At 38.2% G+C, this 22,689-nt stretch overlaps 1 protein-coding gene across 1 annotated transcript in view; it reads right to left on the bottom strand.

Moving 5' to 3' along the window:
* Positions 1-22,689, bottom strand: part of Slc35f1 (solute carrier family 35 member F1) — a 361,568-nt gene that overhangs the window by 139,161 nt on the left and 199,718 nt on the right. The window contains exon 2 of the mRNA XM_070015319.1: positions 13,729-13,904. Coding sequence (XP_069871420.1) covers positions 13,729-13,904 — 176 coding nt within the window. The remainder of the gene's footprint in view (positions 1-13,728; positions 13,905-22,689) is intronic.

The raw sequence follows: 22,689 nt of genomic DNA, 5'->3' as shown, positions 1-22,689 counted from the left end.
TTCTTTGCTTGCTTCTGAACAATCTTAGTTTCTTTTAGTCTAACAAAAGTTTCAAATCAATCTCTTGCTTACAGCTGTGCTATAACAGTCCTGAGTTTAACACTGCACAGCTGGAAATTCTGACCTCAGCAAACGACATTCACTAAAACCAAAATTTGACATATACTGGTAGGTAAAGCTGCTTTGAGTGTGGTAAGGGTCCAGAATCCCATTGAGAAGCTCCTCCTGCTGAACAATGGCCAAGCAAGACATTCATGATCCATGAAGTGTAGCTTTCCCCTCTTCTCAGCAATGAGGTGATACAAGGGTGGCCGCTTTGCTAGCCTTGTAGCCTCTACTGCTTTCTCTACCCTGAGAACACTTTACAGTTCTCTTTCATTTTGGATTTTTACTTCTTTTCCCTCTCCCATTCTCATTCCATTGTTTAACACAGAAACAGAAGATCTTACTCTGTCAAAAAATGGGAGCAAGCATCAGAAAATACTTTTGATGACCTCATCTAAGGAGAGTTCTTGTTCTTGGAGTAAGACAAGATCTCTGCTTATAGATTTCTTGCTGCAGTAGCCATTCAAATAGCTTTCAAAAGAAACATGCTTTTCATTATTCCTAGTAACTAATGGGGATTTGGGATTTTGCTTATAAGTAAGTCAATATTAACTAATAGTGAGTAATAATGAGTCAATAGTAAGTCCCCCTTAAAGGCATCTGATGATTTCTGCTTTTGTAACGATGGGGTCTTCTAAAGCATTTATGGCTACTCTCTCGAGAACCTTGCTGAAATTTTGCCGGAGCAGAAATGCCATACTTCCCAGATTTTAGCCAAAACACACTTCTTTTTCTTCCACCAGTCCAGCTGGCATGAGCCTTGGTGAGCAGGCCAAATTTGATTTCCCCAGCTGCTCTGGGTCTGCTTTACTTTCTGTGCATGTTGTGGAATTACAAAAGAAAACATTCGGGAAAGAAGTGTTCTATCTTAGTTACAACATACTTGGATTCATATCCTTCTCTGAGCCTTTTATTGAATAAAGAACAGTATCTTGGAGGGGTTATCTGCAGCTACGCCTTGAACTGAGTCTGGATTTTCTCTCCTTTGTCTAGATTCTTAATGCTATTCTTGCCTCCATCAAGGAGTGGGAATGTTTTTCTTCCTTCTGCCCATTTGTCTATCAGTTAAGCCTACCAGAGAAGGAAAGGGCTAAAGACAGGAAACAGAAGAAGAGATAGGAAACACACACACACACACACACACACACACACACACACACACACACACACACACACACACACACACACACACACAGAGAGAGAGAGAGAGAGAGAGAGAGAGAGTAGAGAGAAGGTGAGAAAGAATTCCTCCCAAAAATTCCATGGACCAAATCAAAGCTCTAGAAGTAAATACTCATCACTCTGCTTCAAGCTCTTAGACTTTGTTCTTTCAACAATTTCTTTGGCTGCTCTCTAACCCTTATTTAAATGCACTTACACCCAAAAGTTGGAGGGTAGTTCCACTGAGGGTAGAACACTGACTCAGGGAACCTACTTATTTCCATTAGCCTGACTTTCTCAGGTGGAAGCCCCTACTCTCCAAACTGGAGGAGGCAGCTTGGAGCTTGAACAATTTACAATCATATAAGCATATACTATATGATATAACAATTACATAAGTGAATTCTCTTACTGGCCACTGTAATGGTAAGGGAGTATCTGAAAAGTCTCTTTTCTTTGATCCTCCTCTGTATCATACCAGGACCTACTCTGACATCCATAAGAACATAAATGTTAGGCTGTAAGTATTGGATTTCAAAATTTTCATGAGAAAATTTATTCAAATTAAGGATTTCTGATGAAAATCAAATCCATGGGAAAAAGAATCAATATCAAGCAAATCTAAGACATATAATGTATATTGTTTTTCACTAAATGCTTTCTCTGTGCTTCACATTGTATTCTGAGATTTGCCATACATCCATTACTTCGTTTAGTTCACATAAAACGAATATAGAAGCTGTGCGCCAGTGGCTCACACCTGTATTCCTAGTTACTTAGGAGGCTGAGATATAAAGATCACAGTTCAAAGGCAGCCCACACAGGAACACCTGTGAGATTTTTATCTCCAGTTAAAAAGCAGCAAAAAATGGTGGTAGAGCACCACTTGAGCACAAAAGCTCAGGGACAGCTCCCTGTGTTCAAGCTGTAGGATGGGCACAGACTCTCTCTCTCTCTCTCTCTCTCTCTCTCTCTCTCTCTCTCTCTCTCTCTCTCTCTCTCTCTCTCTCTCTCTCTCTCTGTCTCTCTCTCTCTCAATATATGTATGTATGTACATATAAAACAGTTGCTATTACAATCTAGCCTTATGAAATGAAAAGATAAAGTGCATTTATTATGAAAACTTGCTAGGGTGAGTCTTTAAGTTTGACTTATAGAACAAAAAAGATCTTGATATTAACTGTTTAAAATTATATTTTAAATTCAGTGGATTTCAGCAATAAATCTAAAATACAGTGTTTAAAGATAGGGATTGTCCTAGAAATGACTTGTTAAGTAGCTAAATCAAAAGGAGTACTATTTCTTATAAAGAAGTATTAAATAGCAGAACAAAATAAATTGGTCAGAAACAACCCACATTCTGAGACTTTCTCTTATTTGAAATTTGGTCCTTTGTGGTTTCCTGATATAAATGGCTGATAAATCTCTGAGGGGCCTCATCACTCCACCTATAACAGAAGACTCTGCTTTGCATGTATCACATCTACACTTTGGTGATGTTATTCTCCTCTGGGTCCACAAAAGTCTCAGCTACAGAAACTAATGCAACCAAATGTTCACAAGACACATTTTCACAAGACACACAGGCAGGGAAGGTTGAGCTAAAGACCATCTCAATGCAATTCTAATCCTTGAATAAAAGCCATTTGTTTCATCTCTCCCTACCAACCCCATCAATTCCCCCCCATCCCCCACCGCAGATCTCATGCAGCAGACTGCATGAGTGTCTGCAAGATGCCTGGCTACAGAATATTTGATTTAATGAAAACTGAAGAAAAGCAATTCAATTCACTGCAGGGATGGCTTTGTTCCTTCATTATGGTTCTTCTTCTTCTTCTTCTTTTTAATGAGAATGATGATTGTAAGGATAAACTCTATTCCTCTGAATTTTTACACTAATTACATACAAAGCTCTATTTTGGCAGAGGGGGACTTATCTGCTTCAGGCAATACAGTTATCATCTTGTAACCACCCTTCAATCTCCCAGATGAACACTGGAGCTGCGTGCCAGGAATGTGTATTGCTCTACACCAGCTCCCAGCATGGGTAGATGAATTCTTAAAGATTTCCTGAATTAACAGTCAACATGGACTCCAGATTTTCAAAAAAGAAAGAAAGAGGAGAAAACGCATCTCTGCAAACTTACATGCTATTTAGAAATCAGGAATCAAAAGGGCATTCATTAATGAAACATTTGGCATAAGGAAGGAGGGAGGGACTGATGTATAAAGTGTGTGTGTGTGTGTGTGTGTGTGTGTGTGTGTGTGTGTGTGTATGCATGCGCGTGTGACTGCATGTGTGTGTTTATGAGTGTGTGCTTGTGCAAGTCAGTAGAAGGAGTTATTAAATGGAAAAAGATGGTGTTGCATATTCATGTCCATTTCTTTCAATCTGAAAGTCCTTTAGTCATTAGATGCTGAGGGTTCTGTGTAATAGATCAGTTTGCTTGAGAGACATTTTAGCACATACCACAAGATACATACTATTAGATGCTATAAGTTGGATTAACATTGTGGAAAACATAATCAGGTGCAGATCTATCCTGTATGTATTGCATATGTACAGGGTGTGTATTTGCATATTCTCTTGGAGTAGGTATATTAACAAGAATCTGTATTCATTCTGTAGTCTGATCAAATGCCACAATGAAAGAAGATACTTCCAGTGGCACTTCCTTTATTGGAATCTATTCCCTTAAGGTAATCACGGAGGTATAGGAGAAAGCCAATTAATTTTCTTACTTTTTTCTCCCTTTCATCAGCTGCACTAATGACAAATCTACCCCTTTCAAGTAAATAGAGGAGAAATGACATATGTATATATAAAACTATATAACTCTAACTATTTATATATATATATATATATATATATATATATATATAGTTATGTGAGCTCTACAATAATACAATTACACAATATAGCCTCCAGGCTATCAACCATGGTTTGTGTTTTTCTCCTTCTTTGTTTTTTCCTGGATAACTAAGTGATGTATAAATGCACAATATATAAGCTTTTATGTCTGGTCTGTGCTTAGCATAGTCCTTTTCCCTTTTTATTGTTGAGTAGTATTCCATTGTGTGAAGTTATTTTTTTCAATTCAAGGACGGTGTTCTATTGCATGAACCACACCTCCAGTTACAAGTTACTTTATTCTATTTCTCCTTTTACAAGCCAAAGAATGCTTGGGCCATTGGCAGTTTTTAGGCATGAATTAATCAGTAATGGGCATTTGCGTACACTTCCACATGTAGACATCATTTTTTATTTCTCTTGGAAGAGAGACTTTGTTAGGTCCTAGTACAAATGTATGTTGAACTTTATAAAACAATGCTAAGCTGTGTTCCAAAGTGGTGTTACCATTTCACACAGGTTGCTGTATAGACCAGTGGGTAGCTTTGCTAGCAAATGGATTTTTTTACATTTTTCAAAATATTTTTTATTGTAAAGATACTGTACAGAGTGGTTACAATTACATGAGTAAGGTAATGAGTACATTTCCTATCCAGCATTGTTACCCCCTTCTTTGTTTTTCCCCTACCATCCCTTCCCTTCCCAATTCTTCTCTCCCTCAAAGTTGTAAAGTTCGTTTTCAACATAATGCCTTATATGTCTTATTATTACAATGGAACAACCTGTATTCTTATTTAAGTATTTTGTTATTTACCTTCCCCTCCCCAAATTAGAAAAATGTATGTACAAAATGCAGGACACAAATACAGTGACAACAGCGGTTATACCATGGGGGAAGAACATAGAAAAGAAACAAAAAAATCATAGTACATTAAAAATATCTTGGAGTTCATTTTGCTTAACATCATCTTTTTTGGTCATATGTACATAGCTTTTGACATTTTCTTCTTGTCTGGTAAGATTATCCTAGATGTACACTAGTTATTTCAAATAAGGGAAACCATGGGACCTTTGTTTCTTTGGGTCTAGCCTACTTCAGTTAATATGATTTTAGAAAATGGATTCTTGTTTTGATGTTTCTCTACCAATTTCTCAGAGTGATATTGTTTTGTTTTGTTTTGTTTTTTCAGTCGTGGGGCCTGAACTCTGGGGCTGGGCTCTGTCCCTCAGCTCTTCAACTCCAGGCTAGCGCTCTACCACTTGAGCCACAGCACCACTTCCGGCTTTTTCTGCTTTTGTGGTGCTGAGGAATCGAACCCAGGGCCTCATCCATGCAAGGCAAGTGCTCTATCACTGATCTACCTTCCCAGCCACTCAGAATGATATTGTAACACTCAGCTTAAATCTTGCTCCTCCTACTTTCCTGGATGATATATGCCTAATTCCCATGAGCATCTACCAAGGATTAATTTCAGAAATCCCTGAGGTACAATCATTGCATATTATGGGAGCTAAATTCTCTGATCATACTTAATAAGTAAAATAAATACATAAATAAGTAAACATTACCTGACAAGGAATAGATATGGAGGTTTGCCAAGTAACTTTCCAGAGAGGAAATATTTTAAGAGATTCTAATGACTATTACCCCACCAGAGTGAGGTAAGTGACAGTAACAGTTCCCCACGACTCTCGGGAGAGTTGTAATTACATATTTACATTTGTCAAGTGCTTACTTATTCCTCCAACCACTAATAGTCTTTTTTCTCTTGCATAATTTAGTCAAGCCTATTCAGAATATGGGAACTGACTGTTTTGGGGGTTCTTTTGGTTTTGTTTGTACTTCTTGGCCAGATGTTTGTTTGTTTGTTTACTGCCTATGATGAACATTAAAAAAAAATTCCAAAGAACGCAGGGACAAAGATTCACAAAGACAGAGTGGAATTTTCAGAACTGTTCAGGAAGATGCTCAGGTGACTCTAGGATCTGAAATGTCATGAAATGCAAGGTACTTCAGTTTCAAGGCTCGTCATAACTTCTCTGAGAGGCCTGCTTTATTTGGCATGATATTCTACATCTTTTCTTAATTATGTTAAAACTGTAAAATCTTGCTTATATGTGTCCTATTAGTACCATTAGAGATTTGTTTCATTATTTTACACTTTAATTGGTACCTATTGATTATATGAGACAGTTTCATAAGAATATTTCCATGTGTGCATATATGATATCTCCCAATCAAACTCACCCAATGTCACTCAAGTTTATCTTCTCTTTCTGCTTCTTAAAACAATATTGAGGTTTCATTGTTGTTTCATACATGCATATACAGTTCTTTGAGTACATTTATCCTCCTTTATCTTCTTCATTCATTCTGCTCCTTTCCAATGGTATGTATTCTCAACAAAACCTGTTATATATTCTCTCATTTATTTTATTCAATGTATATTAATTATACAAATGGTTTTTAGCATATCTCACTCATATATATCATTTGTAACTTGTTCTCTTCCTTTCTACTCTCCCCTTATCCCTTTCAGACAATTTCCTTGTGCCATTTTCATGAACAGACAAGATATATTTCATTATTTGCTTTCCAAAATTCTATTCCTCTCTCTCCCTCTCCCCTAAACACTGCTATTGTTCTAGTCATATTCTCTCTCTGTGTACACATGAATGTGACATATATGTATACATGTAAGTATACATACCTATGAGAGAGAACATCCACCCTTTGTCTTTTTGAGCCTGGCTTACTTTGTTTAATGGATGATTTCAATTTCATCCATTTTTCTGAAAATAATTTAATTCCTCTTAATGGCCAAATGATACTCCATTATGTATATGCACCTCATGTTATCAGTTGTAGGACATCTAGGTTACTTTATCTCTAGCTTAGCTATTGTTAATAGTGTGTAAGTAAAATGAATATGCAAATACCTCTTGTATCCTGACTTGCACTCTTTTGGATATAGGCCTACACATAGTATTACTCGATTATACTTTACTTCAGGAAGTAGCAGATCTCTAAAATGAAAACTATAATCACTGAAGAATCAAAAAAGAAACCAGAAGATAGAAAAAAAATCTCATGCTCAAGTAGTGGCAAAATCAGTATTGTGAAAATGGCTAGACTACCCAAAACAATCTATATATTCAATACAATTCCCATCAAAACCCTACTAACATTAAGGACCAGTTACCTAATGACATTCTTCACAGAGGTAGAAAATTCAATCTACAGTTCATAGGGAAATATAAATGACCTCAAATAGCCAAAGCAATCCTGAGTAAACAGAATAATGCTGTAGTTATCACAACATCTGACTTCAAACAATGCTACAATGCCATACAAACAAAAAGCAGCATTGTACAGGTGCAAAAAACAGACACCCAAAGAACTTCCATAGTTTAGAAAATAAGAGCAAAGATGGACAAATGGGATGGTATCAAAGTACAAAGTTTTCCCATAGCACAAGAAAGTCACTAGACTGAAGAGAAAGTCTGCAGAATGAGAAAAAAATCTTTGTGGGCTCTGTATCTGACAAGAGATTAACAACCTGCAAGTACATGGATTTCAAAAAACTAAACTACAAAATCCTCAACAGCTCAATTAACAAATATGCAAATGAACAGAACAGACAATTTTTGAGGAGGTACAAATGGCCAATAAATACTGAAGGGATACATTCCAGGCCATAAAGGAGAAACAAACAGGAATGGCACAGAGATTAAATGTCACTTCAATCAAAATGGCCATCATTAAGATGGGCATCACATAAAATGAACTTCAGGAAATGGAAACAAGAGCCTTTCTTTCCCTCTTTCTCTCTCTCTCTCTCTCTCTCTCTTTCTCTCTTTCTTTGTCCTGGGCTTGAACTCTGGGCTTGGGTGCTGTCCCAAGCCCAGCTCTTCAGCTCAAGGCGAGTGTTCTACCACTTGAGCCATTGTGCCAATAAAGTCTCACAGACTTTCCTGCCCAGGTTGGCTTTAAACCATGACCTTCATATCTCAGCCTCCTGAGTAGCTAGGATTACAGGTGTGAGCCACCGCGCCTGGCCATGAGAGGCTTTTATTTCTTTGTTGCTCTTTTTGTCTTCTTTACCTTTTATCCTATTTATCTGTCGAGGGGGGGGAGGTGGTGCAGAAATGTGAACAAATTCAGCCATCATACTCACTAGACACTATATAGAAAATGAACTATACCACTTGTGGGAGGGGACGGGAGGGAAAAACTGGGAGAGAGTGAGGGAAGGGGTGAAATGTACTCCTGGGCATTGATGGCTCATGCCTGTAATCTTAGCCACTCGGGAGGCTGAGATTCAAACCCAGCCTGGGCAGGAAAGTTGATGAACTCTTCTCTCCAATAAACCCCCAGAAAACCAGAAGTGGCATAGTGGCTCAAAGTAGTAGAGTGCTAGCCTTGAGAAAAAGAGCTCAGAGACAGCCCCCAGGCCTCACTACTGACAGGGGAAGAAAGAAATATCTCTTTATCTGACTTATGTAACTGTAACCCCTCTGTACATCACCTTTACAATAAAAATAAATAAATTTTTAAAAAAGACTTGAAAAGAAAAAAAATAACTAGTGCTGGTGTGGATATGGGGGGCAAGGAATACTTATACACTTGTAGGGGGAATGTAAACTAGTCTAGCTACTAAAGAAATCAGTATGAAAGTTTCCCAAAAGAAGACAAAATACTTAAATGGTCTAGGTAGCAGCTCACACCTATAATTCTAGCTACTTGAGGGCTAAGCACCTGTGATTTAGGCAATTGGGAAAGTAAATAGGCTGGTCCAGATGTAAATTCAAAACCCTGCTTCAAAAATGAAATGATAGGGCCAGGGGTATGGTTCAAGTGGTAGAGTGCCTATCCATCAAATGCAATGTCCTGAGTTCACACCTCAGTAATGGCACCCCCAATGATTAATGATATAATGTCTATATTCCAAGATTTTCCTGGAAAGCAATGTACATGTACTACTTACCAAATTGCCTTTAGCTGGTAGATGGTTTTTCACTTAAAACTGGAAGAACTTATAAAAAAAAATACCCTCCAATCAAAAAGCAAAACTTTATGGAAACCAGTTAGCAGGAATATGAGAAGTTGTTAGTACTCTAATAATGCTCCAAATATGAAAAGAGCAAGACTTAAAGTTTGTTCAACAGGATATAACTAGGAGAGGAAGTCGTGAGGTTTGAATTCAGGGCCTTGCAAAGCACTTTACCACTTAAGCATGTCTCTAGACCAGTTTGCTTTAATTATTTTTCAGCTCACTTTTGCCTGTGGCTTCAGATTGGAATCCTCCAGCCTATTTTCTCCACATTGTTGGGACAATGGGTCTGTGACAACAGGCTCAGCTGGTGTGTTAAGATGGTCTCTTTACTCTTTGCCTGGCTGGCCTTAAACTACAGTTCTCATGCACTCTGCCTTCTTAGTATCTGGGATTACAGGCATGTACCATCATGCCCAGGTTGGATTTAATTTTTTAAAAAAGAAGTATGCTACCCAATTTTTGTGGAATTTCATTAGTGAGCACAAGTTCAAACCTTTACTTTAGACTAGAACATATACTAGAACCTGCTACTTCTGAGTCTTTTGATCATTGGTCCACTGGGAAAATTCAGTTTAGCTTTGAAGTGAAATTTCAGGAAGATTTTTAAAACGTCACCCAACTGTGATTGTATAGCTTCTTGTATTTATCACATTGTGGCCAAATATAATAATGCTATGAGATTAAAAGCTGCATAGTTAAAAGCATAGAGATTTGTTTAAAAGATTGATCCCTGAATCTACTTTCTTGCCATTATGTTGGCCAAGCATCAAGGTAATATGGGATCCAAGAGGGCAAATACTATCTGTGCTAAGAGATGTAAGACCAGCATCTTGCTCAGGCCTTACCTGTAGCTCGCGAAGAACCCTGGGGAAGGAGAAGAGGTATGGCTTTGGCAGATGCGCTCTTGCCCATACCAGACTCTCCATCCTCATTTCTGTTCACTCCCTCCCAAATCTTGAGGTGGCTGAATTAAAAGATTATTGTGTTTCTAGAACACAGGACTAAATCAGCCTTTACAAAATTAATGTAATTACTATCTTTCCAGACGTTAACTTAATGTCAGCCTATTAAAACTCCAAAGATGAAGCTCAAAACAAATAAACATTCTGCATAAATACCCAAATAAAGACACACTAACAAATTCAGTGATAATCTGAGGCAATAGTACAAAACTCCAGAGAGGGCATTTTAGAAATAGACCTCACTATCACTGACTGAGATGACAGAATTTTGTAGGCTTTCTTCAGGCTATCTTTCCAAAGAGCTGCCAAATTTCTAACCCCTCCTAGTCTTTTGCCTTTTTCTACTTTTCCCTCTTTCCTATCTACCCTCTCCCTCTCTCCAAACTGTGTATGGTTTCTTCTGGATATGAATGTTATGTCTCATTAGATCTTATAGTTTTATCATGGATGTAAAGGTCAAGAAAAATAAATCACTGCTCCCGTTTCCTTCCCCAGATCTGGCGCAGGGCAGGAGGCCCTGCAGGTATACCACCCTTACAGCTCTGCCTACAACCTGCCTTTACCACTTCCTGACCTTTATCCTTGAGTGTGAATTAGGAAGTGGTCTGGGCTAGGAGTGGTGAGTTGTTGCTTGAATTCTTGTCCACCTTTGAAATACAAAGGGGCAGAGTTCACAGGCACAGTGGCTGGCACATTGCAAAGGTTTGGTAAATGGTATTATTGTTGTTAACGCTGGGCCTTTTTCTAGTTTCTACTCATAACTGTTGAAATCATTTTTTTTGCTCTTTAGAATTAACTTTTTACATCCTAGTGTTATTTCATCCTTGTGTTATTTCTTCCTTTTTTTTTCTTTTGTCTGTTGTGGGACTTGAACTCAGGGCCTGGGTGCTGTCCCTGAGCCTCTGTGTGCTCACGTTTGTGCTCAAATTCTTAGAGCTGGTAAACAAATTGCTTAGTCTGGCATGTCTGGTAAATCAGGGTGGATTGGATACAGGAGGCCCAGCCTAGATTTCCCCATGTTTTTATACAGATTAACCTGATTCTTCAACTATATTAGAACTTAGATGTTATGTGTTCCTTGCAAAGCATAGATGGGAATTAGGCGTGGACAACAGTACCAGATGAACAGTTTAAATCAATGTTTCATTCATTTAAGAAAGTACAAATAGATTTTGTGTGTGTGTGTGTGTGTGTGTGTGTGTGTGTGTGTCTGTGTCTGTGTCTGTGTCTGTGTCTGTGTGTGATGTTTGAGAAAGAGGGAGCAACAGAGAAACACAGGCAGAAAGAGAATACATGGTGTTCAAACACAAAAATGTTTCTAATGGCCTAGTAAATAAAAAAAAAAGTAGCTGTCCCTGAGCTGCTTTTGCTCAAGGGTTGCACTGTACCACAGTGCCACTTTTAGCTTTTTCTGAGTGGTCTATTAGAGACAAGTGCCATGGACTTTCCTGCCTGGGCTGGCTTCAAATTATGATGCTCAGATCTCAGCCCTCTGAGTAGTTAGGTTTACATGTGTGAGCCACCAGCACCTGGCTTCCTGTTATTTCTGTAAATTCCTGAAAGGTGAGATGGACAAAAACCCAAGTTACAACTCACCAGCTTATAGTCAGACTCTAAGTGACCAATTTCACATGATTCATTTTTTGGTATTAGAGTGTTGTACAATTGTTGTTAATTTAATCTTATTATACTTTTTTTTTTTGTTGGTTGTGGGGCTTGGACTCTGGGCCTGGGCACTATCCCTCAGCTCTTCAGCTCAAGGCGAGCGTTCTACCGCTTGAGCCACAACACCACTTCTCGTTTTCTAGTGGTTTATTGGAGATAAGAGTCTCATGGAGTTTCCTGCCCAGGCTGACTTTGATCCTCAGATCTCAGCCTCCTGAGTAGCTAGGATTACAGGCGTGGGCCACTGCTTTGTAGTAAGTTAATGTCATTTTTATATTGATCCAAGCTCATTTCATGTGATTTTTTTATATCCCAGTTTTAGCTTTTATTGATTTAGCCAATCCATCCAGCAATAGCCAAGCTACAGACTCTTGGAGATAAATTTCTAATTATATGCCTCTCCATTTCTTCACTTTTTTATTTGTTGGTTTTTCGTTTTGTGCCAGTCCTGGGGAAGCTAGGGCTACCACTTCAGCCACAGTTCCACTCCCAGCTTTCTGGTAGTTAATTGGAATAAGAATATCATGGACTTTCTTGTCTGGGCTGGCTTTGAACCATGATTCTGAGTAGCTATGCTTACAAGTGAGAGCCACCAGATCCCGGCCATTTCCTCTCTTTTTAACATTCTTTCCTGATTTGAAACACCATTCATGAAACAGTTAGAATGTAACTGTTGGAAAATGTACTTATATCATTCAAATTTATTAGCTTCCAACTCACAATGAGGACATAGAGCTAAATGTCTTTAACTTTTGTAGACTGATACTTTATTCTTCTTTTTTTTTAGGGTTTCAGTTTTTTATTTTATTAGTATTATAAAGGTGATATGCAGAGGGGTTACAGTTCTACAAGGCAGGTAATGGACACATTTCTTCTTTGGATAGTGCCACCCCTTCCCTCTTTCTCTAGACACCTTATTCTCAAGGATTTATGTCTACTGATATAAAGGTTTGGAAACAATCACTGATAGCAACATTCTTTGAGAGGCAAATGAAATCTACTTATTCAATACCTTAAACATCTAAAATCGATTCTATCCAAGCTTGGTCATTTTTATTCCCCCAAGATAAAAATTTATATTGACCAATTCTTAATAACTAAGAAGGTTATTCTGCATAGGAAGTCAAATAAGGAAATATAAAAATGGACTGATAAACTGATCTTTTAAATTGATGTATACAAATATATGCATGCCCTTATTAGGAAGGTATGCAATTGTCTACAAACTTATTAATAATTCTTTTTGCTAATGTTGATGAACTGGATAAAAAGATTAGGGGATATCTTATAGCTAATAGCCTCAATGTAGGGAAAATCATTGGCTTTGGTTGGGGGAGAGGGGCACACAGATAAGTGATTATACCAGACTCAGCGGCATACTTATAAGGATCTGAACCTCACCCCCCCAGGGAGGGACCTAGTATATTTTCCATCACAACTGCTCCTTCCACAGCTTTCTCTTACATTGACTCTTGGAAAACTTGTTTTAATGCTTCAATTATTTTAAGTTGAAAGTAGTATAACACCTTGCCTGACCGGTTTGGCAACATTCTTTCCTTTCTTCCCCCCTGTGATATTATTAGAACCATTTCCTAAAGAATATGCTTGTCCTTTGAGGAGCTGTGCACTAGCATATTCAGGTTCTTTATTTAGGCTCCTTGAGAGGTAGAAGGACCATCCAAAGGAATTCCAATTGTTTGGATTTATATATATTGCCTATATATAATTTCTCACTTCCTGCTGAGTTCACACAACTTGTACTTCTTTGTGACTGAATCACTCACTTTGTTTGAAGTATTGCTACAGAAAAATAGTTAGATTTGGGGTCTTGAGTTGTCTTGCTGATGTTCTAAGTGATCAAAAGTAATCCTATTATGCTACATCTTCTGTATGTAAAGCCATTTTCTGGTGTTTGGGGAGAGCTTACCTTGTCTGACGGCTAGGGTAGTGGTATAGACCAAGAAGAGAAGGATGTAGTTGAGGAAACTCTGGAAAACTGGTGTATTGGCATGAAAATCTTCTGACAGGTACTTGCTGGTCAAGCCAATTCCACAAATAAGGAGCGATAACACCTGGCCCAAAGCCACAGAGATTAACATCTCCCTAAGGAATGAAGATAAACATAGCAAAGTTCAGCCAGAAAGTCTATTGGAACAATAGCAATTAAAACATAGGGGTTACCCATAGCAAGTATTAGATTCAAAGCAATCCCTATTATTTCTTTCAGTCCATCATGGCAATTCCAAGAAAGAGGTGTAATTATTAATGAGGCTTCACAAAGTTGGAAGTCAAGGCTTAAAGTGGTTAAGGAATTTGGTAACAGTCACATAACAAGAAAATGGCCAAACTTCGATATTAGAACAAGGAAATCGTCTCCTAGATACTGCATCCCAAAAAAATGAACACTACTTTAATACCTACCATAGGGTTAACTGATTGTGTAATGATGCTGAGAAACTCAACACTGGGAGTGACCATACTTTAGCCTCATGTTCAAGTTCATATGTTAATAAAGGGAGAGCCTTTCCTTTATACAGCAGGTCCAGAAAAACCTTTGTAACAGGGCTATACAATCCCTGAAAATCCAGAGGGACTATCACTTATATAACTCCTGGACTTTAGATTTCAATTTGTTCTAGGAAGTTTTAATAAGCATTAGGTCTCTGCTTTCTTCTCAAGGCACAATTGCCTATATATTAAAGCTGCTGTTCCTGAAGTCTATTTAGTACCCCAACAATGCAATAAAGCTGTTTGAACTATATAAATCTCTGCTTTGTTTCATAGGCAATATCGCTGTAGATCTGGAGTGGAGAATGGATGCAAAGGTTAACGTGTTCACTTTGCATGGAAATGCAGTTCCACATCAGCTTGGTAACAATGCACACACGCGTGCTCTGACTTGAGGAAAGCACATATAAAATACAAAGCTGACTTCTGTCCTCCCTGGAAGTCTCAGCTGACTTTTCTAGTTTATTTATAGAAACAGCAGTATAAAGTAAGAACCAGTAGCATTTCTAAACAGAAAAGCTTCAGGCAGAGGATTTGTGGTGATATGTATTTTCTCCATGACAGATGTGAATCCATTTTTTTTGAAGGAGCCCAGAGTCTTGGCAGTCGTCGGATGGTATTTGATTTAAAACAATCACTCATTGTGCTTTCCATTTGGTTCTATAAGGAGGAAAAATTATGTCAAGGCCTGTAGGCCCTTGGAGGGTACTTTCCTGGCGTATACCTATTGCCTAGTATTGGTCCCTGACCACCGAATCCAATGTCTACAAGGAGTTAAGACATATTTTTTAAAACACGCCTGTTCGAATCATCAATATGCTACTTAACATCCTTATTGAATGCAGTGATCTATGTAGAAGCCTTTGGTAGAAGACATTTTTAAAAAGGCAACTGTCAATATTCCCTTTACATTCATTTGGTTCATCTCAAGGGAGGTGGGGTCTATTTCTCCTTTTCTGGAGGCCAAACTGGTTTGTGCCTTGCTTTGCCTGACAGAGCATAGAGGAAGGTGCTACGTGACTTCTGGGTCTAAGTATTAAGAAGCTCGTCTCCTTCCATAGTGTGCTCTTCTAGGAAATAAAAAAGTGTGTGGCAGGTACACGGATAATTGCAAAATCACAGAGAAATGACAGGAAAAGCTCAGCCAGCCCTTGCTGCCTCAGCTGACATGCCAGGCATATAAGTGGACATTCCAGATCCTTCCACTTCATTAAAAGTATGCAAACCCATCCCCAGAGATGGTTGTCCAATCTGTGAGAAAGATAAAACGAGATTGGTTTAGGACATGCAGTTTCACAGTGATTATACGCAGCAGATAAATGAAATGGTAGTGTAATCTCTCTCTCCCCCCTCCCTCTCTCTCTTTCTCTTCCTTCACCCTATATTATTCCTCCATGAAGCCAGAGTGCCACCCTCATGGAGTTACTTGTACTTCAACAGTGAGTCAATGGCTTTTTTGCATAAGTTATTATTTCCAGAATGCTCATCTTCATCACGTCTTTACCAGTCTGACTCCTACTCATCTGTCAAAAATTGGCTCATCTGTCATCCTCTTTGAACAGCCTTTCCTGCTTTCTCTCCCCTGGGATATATCTCCTTCAGTGTTTCTATCTCATTTCATGGTAAGGATTGCTTTTCTGCTTTTGACCTTCGCTACCCTATGAAGTCTGTGCAATGTTCTTCAGTGCAGCTACAGTCAGGCAAGCCACTCAGAGGGAGGAGAAAGCGAAAGATTCAAAGAATGGCTTATAAGAATGACAGGTTAATTGAGAAAGAAAAGTCAGTGGTGCTAAAGGACTGCTTGCCTCACAGAGGCCAAACACACCCCACAGAAAGGTAGAGATAATGGGAGGAATCAGAACTGGAAACTCACATGTTTTTAAGGCTAAGAGAAGTGCAGTACTAATAAGAAGTCTGTTTCCAGGTATACTGAATTTGAGCTGCCACATGAACTTCCAAATGATCCAGCAGTATTAGGAATGTGGATCATAGGCTAGATAGGAAGGTGGGCAAGAAGACAAATAAGCAGAAGTTATACTAATAAAAGGGATGGCTAAAGTATTGGGAAACAAACAGTATCACCCAAGAAGGGAGAGATCAAGAGAAAATAAAGAGTCCAGGAAAACTTTTGGGAAATTCTATGGCTGTGATTGGAAGAGGGAGAAGAGTCACATTACTAGGGTCAGAAGCCAATACAGGGTTGTGTCAAAAACTCAAGAAAACAGAGATATTCATAGAGGAAATCATTGTTATACTAAATGTGGCTTTGAGGGTAGAGAAAATGAGAAGTAGCAAGAGATTATTTGTAGTAACTGCCTGTCTTTAAAAGTTTTGGTTGAGTATGGAATGCCAGAGTAAAACTGGTATCATGGAAACTAGGGTAATCCATGGGGATGCCTAGTGTTTACTGAGTAGATAGGAAGTGGTAAGAAATACTTCGTAGCAGTCACAGAATTTTTGAAGATGTTTTATCTAGTCACCATGTAATATGATACTAATCATAATAGTTTAAAGAAGGAATTCAATGATTTAAACATTTACAGTGCACATATAATTGTCTTATCCTTGTACCACTCTGGATTATTTTCTTAATAACTTTGATCCATAAGTGGAAGAGATTTGAGAAGAGATACAGCTCTTATAGCAGAGTTGTTTCTAGACAGTACTGATCATCCCCATTCCCAGTGGGGAGCACTGTATACAGAACATGTCTCCTTGGAAAATGAAGCCCCAAACTACTGCTATGACCTTGTGATTCCTACAGTTTTAAGATTACAATCATAAATCCAAAACTTCAGTAACATCTGGCCCTTTCCTAAACAAAATTTTAGACTACTTATATAGAAAAATAAAATTTTTAGTCTTTCTTGTCTATTTGCAGACATTCTATAAAACAGTGCAATACACCATATATACCAAAAGTGCAGAAGACATAGTCCTTATCATTAGAGAGCTGTTGAACTAAAATTTTGGAAGAAAGATTCCCAAATAACTTAGCACAAAATGGGGGCAATTAGGTAAAGTATCAACCATTATTTATAGTTAGTAAGTTCTTACTATGTGCTAAAGCCTAGGTTTAAACTTACCCTACTATCTTGTCTGATCCTCAGAGTAAGCTTACATGGAAGACACCATTATTGTTCCATCTTAACTGCAATAAAGAGAAGATAGGGAGGTAGCCCAGGGTGAAGGAGATACTTCCCTTTGCACTTGTCATTCTGGGAAGCGTTTAGATGAAAACTAGGTAATAGAATTCCATGTTCCAACTGCTACATCCCAGCTATGACAGATCATCATTGTTTGGCCCAAATCTCTACTCTCATAGAGTATACACAGCAGAGACCTAAACCAAGAGGCTAGTTTCCAGAAACATTTTGGAGAAGGTAAAAAGAAAATAAAACAACAAATTAACAAAAAGGAGATCAGCTGATCTCTAATGAAAAATCTCCTACCAAGGTATCTGTATAATGTGTGCCTTGACAACAAGTGGTCAACACAAGCCTATTCTTGTTTCTTTAGCCAAATGCAACAGCAAATCTGCTGTGTACAATTGCTGCTTTTAATTAGTGGCCGTGTCATTCAGTTGCTGTTAATGTGATTTGATAGAGAATGCACAGTATGCTTTTATGGCTCAAGCTAATGAATACAATGTGTAGAAGAGGAAGGAGTGGAAGGAACCTGCTGTCAGATTAGCTCACACATCCTTTCCTAAAAGAAAGGAGCTAGACACTATAGCTATTATAGCTTGCATGTCTTGAGTCAGTTACTAGAATCATCAAAACAAAATGAAGCATAAACTAAAATATCCAAATGTTAACACTGTGCTATTTCCTCTGCCCTGACATCGTGCCCTCATCAAACTCTTTTCCTTTTACTAGGACAGGATAAAAATTCATTTGATGATATCTTTGTACAGAGATGTCTCTATTCTCTATTTTAGGGATCTCTTTAATTCATTTACTATTATATATTCTAACTACTGCTTTTTACCCAGCCCTCCCAATTTGGCATCTCAAGTAATAAACACAGTTAAAATTTGGTCTCTTTAACTAACTCCTCATAGCCTCATGGCATTATCTTGTTCTAATAGCTTGTTGGCCACTCTGTGTTCCACAAGGCTGTTAACTGTCCCCATCTATATGTCCTTATCTCTGCCTGCACACATTATACATTATAGCTCCTGAGCTCCTAAATAGAATGGAATGTTAATTACATCTCTGTTCCTAGTGCCTTGAGAACTGACAGACAGAAAGGAAACAGATGCCCAATAAGCATAGACTGAATGAATCTATGGGTGAGCAAGTATCTGTGAATCAAAAGGGAAGAGTCTTGAAAGATTTGAAAGATGGCTGCTTATCTTCAAAACCCACTGGCTTTAAAAGACAAAAAATAATCTAATATTTACTGTATCCCATCTGCCAGTTAGACACTGAGATTAATATGCTATTTTCTAGTACGTTCTCAAACAAGCCTGGTAAGGTGCTATCTTGCAAAAATGAGGCTAAATAAGGTACAGAGTGAAATTGTAGCTGTTGGTTATTCATATAGTATATAGAATAAATAGCACCCCAGATGCATTCTAACATAAGAAATATAGTTCCTATGATTTTAGTAGCAAAATGGAGAGGAGGTTATAATACATATTTTCATCTTCTTTGTTTATGCATTTAAAAGGACATCTTATCCACTTAAAATTCAGAAGGACTAGACAATGAAAAATGCATGAGTCTCAGGAAAAAAATTGTGCTTCTGGAAGCTGAATACCTGTTATAATGGAGCTTGTATTCATAAAGACTGACATAACCATTATCACCAGCGTTTTTTCTGTTAAAGAAACAGACTGTCGAATTTTGGGAATAAACTTGTGCTGTAAATTGGTATTCAGAATGATAAAAAAATTTAAAGTAAAGCATAAGTTTTATACTGTTTTCTTGTTTAACGCTATCAGAAAATATTCTTTTAAAACCAGGGAAGAATTTTCCTAGTGTTATGTAATCACATTTGCTCTGTACTTCTTTGCCCTGCTAGTGAAACAGTCAAGTAATTATCTTGAATTTGAGCAAAGCTACCTTTCTGTGGAAGCATCTTCTTTCTGACAATGATGTGCAGCCTGACTGTTTCAGAGCAGGTTTTGCTCCTGAGTTCGGAGATGCATACATAAAGAATGACTTACATATACTACTTGGCTAAAAACTATATCATATGAACATGGGAGAAACCTCTGCTATCATCTTTAACAATATTTTTTCTTTACAGGAGTTAGGCCATTGGCTTCTAGAAGCTCTTTGCTAAAAGGTGTTTACTGCATTCACATATCTGTAGAATTCTACGTTAAAAGATTACAAGGCAAGTACCTACCTCTACTTAGGGACTCAACTCTATTTTTGGGCTCTCTGATACCCATTTTGTTTCTTTTTTCTCATTTGGTAAAAACAAACCAAGAAAACTTGAAGGAAGCATCCCGAACATAATATTTAACTGAGTCTGTGAAGGATTAAATATAGAAGATATCTGATGTCAGTGTGAGCTGAGTCAAAATACTCACGGTCACTGTGTGTTTTATGTCTAGAGAAACAGCGTAGAACATTGAAAAGAACACCAAACTTGGAGTAGGAAGTTCTTAATTAAGTCCCATGATTATCTGTATCTTCAGTTTTGGGACTGGACTTTGTGTAAAATAAGGATAGTATGATTAGTATGTGTCAATGACACCTCATCCTTCTCCTTCAAATTTTTTTAGTCTCATCCATTTCCATGGTCCTTGGCCACTTATTCCAAGTCACTTGGTGGCTGCAATGACCAACTCTTCATAGATTACACCCATCAGGTGGGCCCAAACCAGAAGCACTGAGTCTCAGGTTCAGGCCATGTAAATTTGTCTTTTGACTCTGGGAAATGCCAATTGTTGTTGAGGGTAAGACTTTATGAGAACCAGCTTGGTGCTCACTCATGAACAATCAGAAGTACAACAGAATCAGTGTACTTCACCAATAGGAAACCAGTAGACAAATACATTCTTTCCTCTTCCTCTTTCTGAAAGTTTTACTGAGATGCTGTCATTTATCCAGTCTCTCTGAAAACGATTTGGCCTCTTAAGATTCTTGGTGGTGGACTCTACCATTATATGTGTCTCCCTCCTTCCCTCCTAATTCTTGATTTAAAAAAAAAAATATGTCCCTTGATAAAGTAGCAGCACCTACATCTCTGTTTCCTGGAGAACTCTGGCTAAAATATTGGGATTTACATTTCCTTCTACTCTATAATATGGATTGACTTTTAGAGGATGCTGGTGTGTAGACAGCACCTTTGGAAATCTGTATTTTTAGTCATGAAAAGATCATATATTTCATTAAAGTGGGTTTAGCTGGGTTACCAACAAAGCCTACTTATTTACTTTGTGCAAACTGTGGGGTTTGTGATTATCCACAAAGAAATAGCAAATCAGTAGCATTTGCTAAGGCTTGCTGGGCTCAGTTTGTGAAACAAGAATGTATGGACTCTGAGAAGCTTAGAGAGATATGGGAAATAAATAAGTGAAATTATCTAACAAAGAACCTAAAAATACCTGTGTGCTCAAGTAAATCTACAGAAAAATGTTAGAAATTATTGGAACAATTTTTAGTCTTTAAATTGGACAAAGCACCTCTGAAAAGGTTTCTTGAAGAACATAGTTTTGAATTTTTTAAAAAATGATAGAAGTATTACTTGGTATTGAGAAGCTGACGAATCTTAGCAGGGATAGGAATGACATGCTGTCTGAGAAGCTGAGACAGACATGGGATCACTTGGCTGGCCAGTGAAAAGCCAAAAAATGGAAAAGAGGGATCCAGACAGGAAAGCAATAAAGAAATTTAAAGAGAAGGGAAGAGTTCTAATTCAGCAGCAATCATTCTTTGGCATTTATGAGCAAGGGAACTACAAGTAAGCACCATATAAACATCTCAATTTTTTCTTCTTCTTCAGATAAACCCAAATCCTTATTTTATTATTGTAGAAAAATCAGTAAGAAGCAACACTGAAAAACTATTGGCCAAGGATGTGGCATACTTCTGTAATTCCAGCTAGGGGGGAGATATGGTGTGAAAATTACAGCCTAATGCCAACCCTGGGCAAAACAAGTATGAGCCCCTATCTCAAAAAAAGGAACTACAGCAAAAAAGGAATAGGAGTGTGACTCAAGAGGTAGATTGTGTGTCTAGCAAGTATGTCGCCCTGAATTCAAACACGAGTGCCACCAGTAAAAAATGAAATGAGGCTTGGTACTGGTGGCTAAGGCCTTAAATTCTAGCTACTGGGGAGCCTGAGATTGGAGGACAGCTATTCTAGGCCAGCCTGGGCAGAAAAATGCACAAGAACTTCTCAACTGATGACTGGATATAGGCATGAGACTATCATCAGGTTATGTGGGAGCATGAGACTGAGAAAAAACATGGTTCCAAGCCAGCCCAAGCAGAAAAGTGTAAGATTCCATCTCAAGAGAAGAAGTTTGTATAGCAGTACATGCCAGTTGTCCCAGGTACAACAGGAAGCTTAAAATAGGAAAATGTGGTATTGTATGTGTGTGTGTGTATGTGTATGTGTGTGTGTGTGTATGTGTATAATGGAATTCTATCCTTCCATCAGAAAGAATGGCACAGTCTCATTTGTTAGGAATGGAAATACTTGGAAAAAATCATATTAAGTGAAGTAAGCCAGACCCAAAGAAATATAGGTTCCATGGTTTCCCTTATTTGCAATAACTAATATGCGTCTAGGATAACCATATAAGATGATGCTAAGAGAAATGAACCCCAAGATATAGACACAAGAGGTTTTTCTTTATTGTTGTTTTTAATGTACTATGTGACTTTTTTTCTTTTGTGTGTTCTTCCTCCTATGGTATATCCCCTGTTGTCATTGTATTTGATTTTGGTACCTTACATCTTGTATGTACATTTATCTAATTTGGGGAGGGGAAGGAGAATAACAAAATGCTGAAGCAAGGACACAGGATGACCCATTGCAACAATGATACTCACAAGACACAATGTTGAAAATGAACTTTACAACTTGGGGGGGGGGAAGGGGAGAGTGGAGGAGTGGCGGAGGGAAGGGATAGTAGGAAAAAAGGAGGGGGTAACAATGTTGAATAAGAAATGTACTCATGGGCTGAGAAGGTGGCTTGTGGTAGAGCGCTTGCCTTGCATGCATGAGGCCCTGGGTTCAATTCCTCAGCACCACATAAGCAGGGGGGAAAAAAGGCAGAAGTGGTGCTACAGCTCAAGTGGTAGCGGACTAGCCTTGAGCTGAAGAGCTGAGGGACAGCGCCCAGGCCCAGAGTTCAGGCCCCATAACCGGACCCCCCCGCAAAATGTACTCATTCCCTTACTCACATATCTGC

Source organism: Dipodomys merriami, unplaced genomic scaffold (genome assembly GCF_024711535.1).
Source record: "Dipodomys merriami isolate MVZ:Mamm:240054 unplaced genomic scaffold, mDipMer1.0.p SCAF_112, whole genome shotgun sequence".
Lineage (NCBI taxonomy): Eukaryota > Metazoa > Chordata > Mammalia > Rodentia > Heteromyidae > Dipodomys > Dipodomys merriami.
Note: the sequence above shows the minus strand (reverse complement) of the source record. Positions and strands in the feature narration are given on the sequence as shown.